The sequence below is a fragment of the Otolemur garnettii genome, unplaced genomic scaffold (genome assembly GCF_000181295.1).
Source record: "Otolemur garnettii isolate 467f Iridium unplaced genomic scaffold, OtoGar3 scaffold00152, whole genome shotgun sequence".
Classification (NCBI taxonomy): domain Eukaryota; kingdom Metazoa; phylum Chordata; class Mammalia; order Primates; family Galagidae; genus Otolemur; species Otolemur garnettii.
Genome location: NW_003852547.1, coordinates 2,117,223 through 2,126,445, shown reverse-complemented (window position 1 = coordinate 2,126,445; position 9,223 = coordinate 2,117,223). Strand labels below are relative to the sequence as shown.

Genomic DNA, 9,223 nt, shown 5'->3' with positions numbered 1-9,223 from the left:
CTGGCCTCAAGTGACATTCCTGCTTTGGCCTCTCAAAACTCTGGGATTGGCTGGGGAAAGTGGCTCACACCTGAAGTTATTGCACTCTGGGAGGCTGAGGCAGGTGGACTGCCTGAGCTCAGGGGTTTGAGACCAGCCTGAGCCAGAGCAAGACCTCATCTCTAAAAAAAATTTAAAAAACTAGCTGGGTATTGTGTTAGGCACCTGTAGTCCCAGCTACTTGGGAGGCTGAGGCAAGACAATCACTTAAGCCCATGAGTTTGAAGTTGTTGTGAGCTATGACGCCATGGCACTCTACCAAGGGAGACAAAGTGAAACCCTGTTTCAAGAGAAAGAAAACAAAACTAGCTGGGTGTTGTGGTGGGCACCTGTGGTCCCAGCTACTCGGGAGGCTGAGGCAGGAGACTCACTTGAGCCCAGGAGTTGGAGGTTGCCCTGAGCTGTGATGCCATGGCACTCTACCCAGGGGGACAGCTTGAGGCTTCTGTCTCAAAATAAAATAAAATAAAGAAGAAAAATAAACAAAAACTCTGGGATTACAGGCCTGAGCCACCATGCCTGGCCCTAACATCTTTACACGCTACTTTACTTGTGTCTACCTCCACTGGAATGGTAGAAGCTTCCAGAGGGCAGACTTAATTCTCCTTCATTCACCACCTTATCCTTAGTGTCTAGAATAAAGTATATGCTTAATAAATATTCATTAAATGAACACTTAAGGGAATCACAGACACTGGGAGACAAGGGAAAAAAAAAGAGAAAGAATCAAAAGAGAGACTAGAAGTACAGACAGAGTTCATAGTTGCTGTCCCCTACCCAACACAAACAGGAGTGTCAGCACCTATCTTAGGCTGCTTCTATCTCCAACAACCCAGTGCCCCATAATAATACCAAAAGCAGCTCACATTTACTTGGTACCTATTGTTTCTGATGTCATTTTAAACTTTTTACACATAGGGACCTATGTAATCTACTCAACAACTCTATGATGTAGTCCAATTTTATAGAGGAGGAAACTGAGGCCCACATAGGTGATGAAACCTGCCTAAAATCACAAGATAGTGGCAGAGCTGAGGTTTGAACCTGTGTGTTCAAAATCACTCCTGTCCCTGACCACTTCTCAGGAGGTAGAAAAGGATGGCATCACTGGGAAAGCTAGAACTGACTAACTTCAAGTCTTACCTGAACCCACCAGTACATCTGGGTTCCCTAGGGTGATGGCTGCTGTGAAGTCAGAGCCCCGATACTCCCCATCCACCTGCCAGTTCACAAACTTCGACTGCTGGGTCTATAGGGGAGAAGGCTGGTGTGAGGGTAGGCCAGTGCTCCTGTGGCTGGGGGAGCAGCAGCCTCCATTCCCCACTCACCTGGATGGCCATCTTGGACCTAAGGCCAGGGCCCAGCTGGTGAATAACCTGAGCGTTGAGGCTGCCACTGTTGTCCATGTCCCCCACCAGCACAGGGAATGCCTGTGGGACAGAGGGCAAGGTTAGAGGTCAGAGGCCCAACACTGTGGAAGTATGTGAGTAGTGAGCCTAGGTAAGGTACTTTGGGCCAAAAAGCCTGATTTGGGAAAAATTAAAAAAAACAAACAAACCTGATTTGGGGGTCCCCTCCTCTTTGAAGCCCTCCTTTACCATTAGGCTAAGTTAGATTCCCCCTCTGGGCTCCCATGGCCTTATGTTCCCCCATTTCAGCCCTGTCTATGTTGGATTGTTATTGTTTGGGAATAAGTGTCCCCGATCCCACTGGACTATGAATCTCATGACTGTTTAAGTTACTGCTGTGTCCCCACCACAAGGCTAGGCACAGGATAGGAGAACAGTGAAGGACTGCTGGATAAAGGAATCTATGAAAAGGAAACAGTTAATAGGAGTAAACACCTAATTCAATACCATCCCCCACCCTCTGTCCAGGCCTCTCTGAGATTTTGCCCCTCTCCCTAATAACCAGCCTCTAGAAGGCAGTCTGAGGGATATTCCTAAAACATAAATCCAAGGACCATGTCTTTCCCTTGCTCCGATCCTTCCATGGCTCTCCAGTGCCCCCTAGAGAAAGCCCAGTTGCCTAGTCTGACATTCAAAGTACTGCATAATTTATAGACCAACCCTGTCCACTCCAGGTTATTGCTGTCTGGTGACAGGGCTGTTATGGTCCCACCCCTAGCATCAACCTGCACAAGACCAGGCACAAAGCAGGGGTTCAGGGGATGTTTGCTAGGTCAAACAATTACTCATGTTTCAATGCACCTTAGAGAGACACAGTCCTCACCTCTTGACACCCACAGCTCTCTCAGCACCTCTTACCTCCTCCTGACAAAGATTGCTTAACTGGTGTTTGGCTACATGTTCAAAAAGGATACAACGAATGAATCACAAAAGGAACCTCACCTCTGTGGGGCTCAGCTGCTTTGTCCCCACATACGTGACCCCAAAATGGTAGTTGGACTCCCCGATTGTGCTGAGGGCTACTGTATGGTTCACCTGGGAGGAGAGGGAAGGCTGTGAGGATATTTGATAGGCTGGCTTACTCACTGGAGAGGGCAAAGGCAGGATTTTTGGGCTCAGCAGGGTATGATGTCTGGGAGGCCTGACTAGACTGGACTCAGAAAGGATGTGGTAGGTGTGGGGCTACATACCTGATATTTCACTCCAGCCTGGATGTTATGGGGGGTGGGATATCTCTGGGTTCTGGGTTCTCAGACTGTGTAGCCAGTGTGGCACTGTATCTCCTTGTCTTTTTAAGTACCAAGAAGTCCAGCTCTTTTGGGAGGAGTATGTGCAGATGCAGGGGGATGGCTGAGATGAGATACTTCTGGAGGCTAAGGGCACCAAAAAGTCTCACCTGGAAATGGTTACTCAACCCTTTGTTGACTGTGAGTTTGACACCCTCCATCTGAATGGGAAACAGCTCTGGAGAAGAGAAATGCTGTCACACTCCATCCTATACACCGCCCCACAACTCTTGATGTTTCCTTCCCTGCCACCCCCAGCTTTCTCCAGAGATTCAGACTATCTCACAAAGTATCCCAACAGGAAAGAGGCAGCATAGCCCAGCAGACAGGATCAGGGCCTTTGTTTGTGCCCAAATCCCAGTGCTACCAACTACTATCTGACTTTAAGCAAATCATTTCATTTACATCAAAGTTGTCATCTGTAATGACTTAACAGATACCAAATGCCAAAACAGTGTTCCAAGTCTCCACCACTATCACTACCATAATCACTGCAAACCAGGATCTGGAAGATTTGGGTGTGCTCCCACTGGAACCCTGGAGACACCTTGCTGACACTGTGACCTTGGGCCTCAGTTCCTTTCCCAATCACACAAGGAGCCCTGGCTTGGCTAATCTCAAGACTCCTGAGATCCTTAAGGCTTTTCTCTACCGCTATGGCATTCCATCCCAAGGTTCCACCATGTAATTCCATCGTTCCAAGCCCCAAGTCCAACGTTCCAACATTCGATCCTAACGTCAACCCCTAACGCTCTGTTAAATGATTGCAATGATGTGCGCCAATGCTCAAGGTCCCCGGTGTCCACCCCGTTCCCCCAGATCCGGGCCATCTCCCGCCCGCCGGGGCCCCTCGCCCCTCACCCTTGCACTTCCGGTGGCACTCCTCGAAAGTGCCCGGGTTGGGAAGGCAGCCACAGGCCCCGTCGTCAGCGGTCCCTGTAGCACTGGCGGCTGCAGCTCCGGGGGTCCGTTCCGATCCCCGACCCGTGCTGGCCCCGGAGCCCAGGCCGCCTCCGAGCGGCGGCAGCGTGAAGCCCGGCGGCGAGGGCGGAGGCGGCGGCAGCCCCACGAGGGCCGGCGCAGGCGGCGGCGGCGGCCCTGCGGGCGGCGAGCTGGCAGCCAACACGTTCCCCATGGTCGCCTGCGAGGGGAGAGGTCAGAGGGCGGAGGTCAGGTCCTGCGCGCCCCGGGCTCAGCCCTAGCAAACCCTCAACCTGCCGCGGCTCCGGTACTCACTGGCGGCGGCGCCTGCTCCCGGCCTGAGCTCCGCTCCCACCCCGTGCGCCACGCGCAACCGAACCCGCTGCCGCCGCCGCCACCACTGTCGCTCCGCCCCGCCTAGCCCATTGGTTCAGTCTGCCCGGAGGTCCGCCTATCAGCCTTAGAGTCCAGCCTTCCAATAGGATTCATGGTTACGAGTCCCACCCACTTCTCTCAAAGTTCCTTTTCTATTGGTTTTCACTCGCAGGCGGGTCACGGCACACCTTCCGCCCCCTCATTGGTTCTCAGAACGCTTGCTTATTGGCTCTCAACGCCGCGGGTTCCGGCGGTAGCCTGCCATTGGCCTGTGCTGCGCATTTTGCACCGCCCACTACCGCGTTGCTCCACCTCTCCTGAAGGCATTAACTTCTTTTCTCTCCGCCCCACATAAAAGCTGCTGTGATAATTGGCCGATTTTGGCCCATGATGTATTCTGATTGGCTCTAGCGTGTAAGGGGCTTGGTACTCTCACTGGATAACGTGCCAGGGTCAAAGAACAAGTTAAGGTGGGTTGCGCGGCACATGCTGCTAGGCAGCAAGGTCAGGCCTAGCGTCCCACCAGGCACCGCGGCAGAGGGGCAGCCCCTCTGGTCCGTAGTTGCTCCTCTAACCCGGAAGTGCTGCCTTACCCACAGTGCTTCGGGACAACTCTAATCTGTTAGGATGAACCCTGCCCTCCTTCTTGTTACCCACAATGCCCCCATTACCTCTTAACGCAACAGCTGTCTTAGACCCACCCCTTTCGTTACCCGTCATGCCTCTGTTCCTCGCGTCACTGCAGCTTCTATCTTTGGCCCATTCATTCACGTCCCATTACCCAGCATGCCTCCGCCCCATTCATTCCAGCTTCTTTGTCCGAACTACCTTTATCCTATTCCTGCTTGTTCACTTTCATCGTTCTTCAGGCTCCTGTTAATTAACCGTCACATTTTGGGTTCATTACCCTTCATACTCCAGGCACCTATTTCTCCATTACTTATCACCAGGCATCTGGCTCATTCATTCGTACATATTACCCATCATGCCTTAGGCTCCTATTACAACGTTATTCATAATTTTGCCTTTGTCCTATTTTTACTTGCTATTTATCTGTTAAACTTGGGCTTGTTGTACTCAATTCCTTCCATTTTAAATCTTTGTTCTATTCATTTCTGTCCATTACCCATTAGACTACAGTTGTAACAATTCCTGGGACTCTTCCCATGTCCTTGAACTATTTACCCATCATAATTTTTGTTTGGTTGGGGTTTTTTGGTGTTTTTTGTTCGTTTGTTTTCTTTTCTTTTTCTTTCTTTTCTTTCTTTTTTTTTTTTTGAGACAGAGCCTCAAGCTGTCGCCCTGGGTAGAGTGCCATAGCATCACAGTTCACAGCAACCTCCAACTCCTGGGCTCAAGCGAGTCTCTTGTCTCCGCCTCCCAAGTAGCTGGGACCACAGGTGCCCGCCACAACGCCCAGCTATTTTTTGGTTGCAGCCGTCATTGTTGTTTGGCAGGTCTGGGATAGATTCGAACCTGCCACCTTAGGTGTATGTGGCTGGCGCCTTAGCCACTTGAGCCACAGGCGCCGAGCCGAATCGTTTGTTTTCTGAGACAAGGTCATGCTCTGGTGCTGGGGTTAGAATGAAGTTGCATCATTCTAGTTTACTGCCACCTCAAATTCCTGTGCTTAAGCAATCCTGCCTTAGTCTCCTGAGTGGCTGGAACTTCAGGCACCCACCATGCCCAGCTAATTTTTCAGGGTTTTGTAGAGAGGGGATTTTGCTCTTGCTCAGATTGGTCTAAAACTCCTACCTCAATTCATTCTCCCACCTCAGCTTCCCAAAGTGCTAGTATTACAGGCATGAGCCTCACCTGGCCTACCATTTTGTTTTTGACTTGATGCACTTTTGCTCATTACCCTCTTATTCTCTTTGGATCTTTGGTCCTTTTCTTTTCTGTCTGTAATATCTTGACTTCTGGTTTACTGATTTCCCTTAACCTTTATTCATTCCCCACCCTGTCCCTTCACATCACACAGAATACACAAAAGACTTGGTCAAAGTATAAACTCATATGTTGTAGGAAATGGTTAGCTTACAAAACAATATCATATCCCTACCTTCAACCCAGGTGACCCGAAGGGGGATGTTTAGGTCTCATGCCACTGGTCAGGGGTAAAAGGATTCAGTAGTCTTCATGGTAATTTCAAATTCTTCTCCCAAGGTTGGGGCTATCAAGGCACACTCTGCATGAGGCTGGCCCCATCTAGTCCTGGGTTGGAGCTTCAAGCTCTGTAGACAGGAATTGGGGCTCAGGGAGGGGTCCGGACCCTGAGACTCCTGCCTGCAGGAGGGAGGAGATAGGAAAGCTCTACCTTGGGCTGGGGAATCCCTTCCTTCCACCTCTGGGGAATGAGGTGGGGTGGGGGCAAATGGGGCCCTGCCGCCTGGAGGGCTCAGGTCTGAGCAGCAGGAAGTCCCTAACGCATACTCCAGACCTATTGGGAATTTACTGGCTGAAGACAAATCCTAGGTCTGGGGTCTGCTTTGGGATTTGGGGGAGTCAAAATGTTGGTGGAAGATGAGAGGTATGGTTTAAGGTCACAGTCTTATGAAATAAGGTTACCAGGTCTCCATTGTCACAGCAGTTTTCTCTGGGTCAATGATCAGGGATTAGAGGTCATAATGGAGCCGCCAAGGTAGAAGTCACAGATGGGATGCATGTGTGTTAAATGACAAATGGCCTGGCCGGAGGTTAGGGGGCACTAGATCCCTAGCAGAAGGCTAAGAGATCAAAAATGAGAAGTGAGAGGCCAGATCCATGGCAGCTCACACATACATGGCCCGGGACATGACAAAGCCTTTGCCTTGGTAGGAATCAGAGGGGCTGGTGTAGGACAGGGCATCGTAGATGGGGTTGATCTTGTCCAGATAGTCTTCCTCCTCTTCCTCTTCATCCTCTAGATCCAGGGAAGTTCCCTCCACAGCAGCTGGCCCTGGAGGCACCAGGATGGGGGGTGCCAGGCTGGTGGCTCCAAGGAGCAGGGGTCCTGACCGTTCTTCCAAGGTGGGCAGCTCATGGTATCGAGGCATTTCCTGGGGGAAAGGAGGGTGTGGGAACTTAAGGTCACCTCCTGAGCATGACAAAGATTCCCAATCTGCCCCTTGACCCTAAATTCTGACCACCCTCTCTCCATGCCAATCAGATCTGTCCTCACTCCTTGTCACTCCTTATCTCCTGACCAATATTGCATTGGGATAGTCATACAGTCTATGACTGGCCCAGAACACAAACCTAACCCAGTAAATCCTGGGCTTCACATTAGTCCCTTGATCCCCAACCCCAGGTCTTTTCCCATGAACTTTTCATCCTTTTTACTATTTATTTTATTTATTTATTTATTTTTTTAGAGACAGAGTCTCCCTTTGTCACCCTCAGTAGAGCGACATGGCATCATAGCTCACAGCAACCTCTAGCTCTTGGGCTTAGGTGATTCTCTTGCCTCAACCTTCCAAGTAGTTGGGACCACAGGCACCCTCCAGAACGCCTGGCTATTTTTTTGTTGCAGTTTGGCCAGGGCCAGGTTTGAACCCACCACCCTTGGTATATAGGGCCAGTGCCCTACTCACTGAGCCACAGGAACCACCCAAACCTTTCATCCTTGATCCCTAAACAGCCCCTCCAAACTTGACATTTCTCAATCTCAAACCAGGTCCCCTGGCCTCTAGACCACTGAGGAGAGTGAATTTGTCTGTCTTGTCCCACCACAGTATCTGCCTAATGTAGGTACTCAGCCAATTTTCATTGACTTTAAACTCAAACCTCATGTCTTTGAATGTTTTCACCCTGACCCCCCCAACACACTCACACACACACAATCCTGAATGCATCTCAATGCTCTAAGTTCTGACCAGACATAGCCCTGACTTTGAATTGCGAGCTTTAGTCCGTGATATCTTCTGTCATGACCTGACCCCTGTTTCTTTTATTTTTTTTTTTTTGCAGTTTTTGGCTGGGGCTGGGTTTGAACCCGCCACTTCCGGCATATGGGGCCAGTGCCTTACTCCTTTGAGCCACAGGTGCTGCCCTGACCCCTGACTCTTAAACCCAGATCCCAAACCCACCCCTGTGCTCCCAATCTCTTACCTGCTCAGCACATGAGACGCTAGCATCAAAGTAAGGGGTCTTGAGTGGGCTGTGTTCAGAGGCCCCCAGAGTGAAGAGCTGGGAGGGCTGTGATAGAGGGAAAAGGGCAGGTCAGGATTCCCCTCAGCTGCACCCCCCCTCCAGGCAGCCTCCCAGCCCTAGCCTCAGTGAGAAAAGGTGGGTGGGGAGGCAGGGGTAACGGGCACCAGGGGACATGCTCACCATCTCTGGTTCCTCCAGCTTTGCCTTTGGGGTTGGTGGCTTGTATGAGGGAGGTCCCTCTAGGCTGTGGGGTAGAAGGCAGGTGAGGTGGAAGCTAAGACCTGGGAATCCCTCCTACTCTAGGGATGCTGTATATTCTGATCTTTCTACCCCGATCCCTTACCTGGAGTAAGAGATCTTATTCACCCCCACAGTCACATTGAGCTGTGCTTCCCCTTCAGGGCACTTACTGAGTTTGTATTTGAATGTTATTTATGATATCTTCAATTACCATGCCCTACTATGAGCTCTGCTAGGGAAAGAATGAGATCTGTGCCGGGATGTGAGTGGCTCACTCCTGTAATCTTAGCACTCTGGGAGCCCAAGGTGGATGGATTGCTTGAGCTCAGGAGTTCAAGACCAGCCTGAGCAAGGGTTAAGACCGCCTTTTCTATTAAAAATAGAAAAACTAGCTGGGTGTAGTGGCAGGCACCTGTAGTCCCAGCTACTGCAGAGGTTGAGGCCAAGAAGATTGCTTGAGCCAAGGAGTTTGAAGTTTCTGTGAGCTATGCTGCCATTGCACTCAATCCCAGGGTGACAGAGTGAGACCCAGAATCCAAAAAAAGTAGAATGAGGGGCAGCGCCTGTGGCTCAAAGAAGTAGGGCGCTGGCACCATATACGGAAGGTAGTGGGATCAAACCCCTCCCTGGCCAAAAACTGCAAAAAAAAAAAAAAAGTAGAATGAGATCTGGGTCATCAACTCAGGGTTCCAGAGCCTGCTATGAGTAATTCAGTGAATGTCTGTGAAAAGAATGAATAAACAGGCTCGGCGCCTATAGCTCAACCGGCTAAGGCGCCAGCCACGTACACCTAAGGTGGCGGGTTCAAATCCCCAGCCCGGA

At 50.7% G+C, this 9,223-nt stretch overlaps 2 protein-coding genes across 2 annotated transcripts in view; both read right to left on the bottom strand.

Annotated features, from left to right (window-relative positions):
• TOMM40 (translocase of outer mitochondrial membrane 40) overlaps nucleotides 1-4,064 on the bottom strand; it is a 16,370-nt gene extending 12,306 nt beyond the window's left edge. The window contains exons 1-6 of the mRNA XM_003799496.3: nucleotides 3,971-4,064; nucleotides 3,596-3,875; nucleotides 2,845-2,912; nucleotides 2,391-2,483; nucleotides 1,368-1,469; nucleotides 1,183-1,288 (exon numbers count right to left, since the gene is read on the bottom strand). Coding sequence (XP_003799544.1) covers nucleotides 1,183-1,288; nucleotides 1,368-1,469; nucleotides 2,391-2,483; nucleotides 2,845-2,912; nucleotides 3,596-3,869 — 643 coding nt within the window. The 5' untranslated portion in view covers nucleotides 3,870-3,875; nucleotides 3,971-4,064. The remainder of the gene's footprint in view (nucleotides 1-1,182; nucleotides 1,289-1,367; nucleotides 1,470-2,390; nucleotides 2,484-2,844; nucleotides 2,913-3,595; nucleotides 3,876-3,970) is intronic.
• Nucleotides 4,065-6,025: 1,961 nt separating this feature from the next.
• Nucleotides 6,026-9,223, bottom strand: part of NECTIN2 (nectin cell adhesion molecule 2) — a 31,473-nt gene continuing 28,275 nt past the window's right edge. The window contains exons 7-9 of the mRNA XM_012811186.2: nucleotides 8,342-8,405; nucleotides 8,120-8,206; nucleotides 6,026-7,068 (exon numbers count right to left, since the gene is read on the bottom strand). Of these exons, the coding sequence (XP_012666640.1) occupies nucleotides 6,802-7,068; nucleotides 8,120-8,206; nucleotides 8,342-8,405 (418 nt within the window). The 3' untranslated portion in view covers nucleotides 6,026-6,801. The remainder of the gene's footprint in view (nucleotides 7,069-8,119; nucleotides 8,207-8,341; nucleotides 8,406-9,223) is intronic.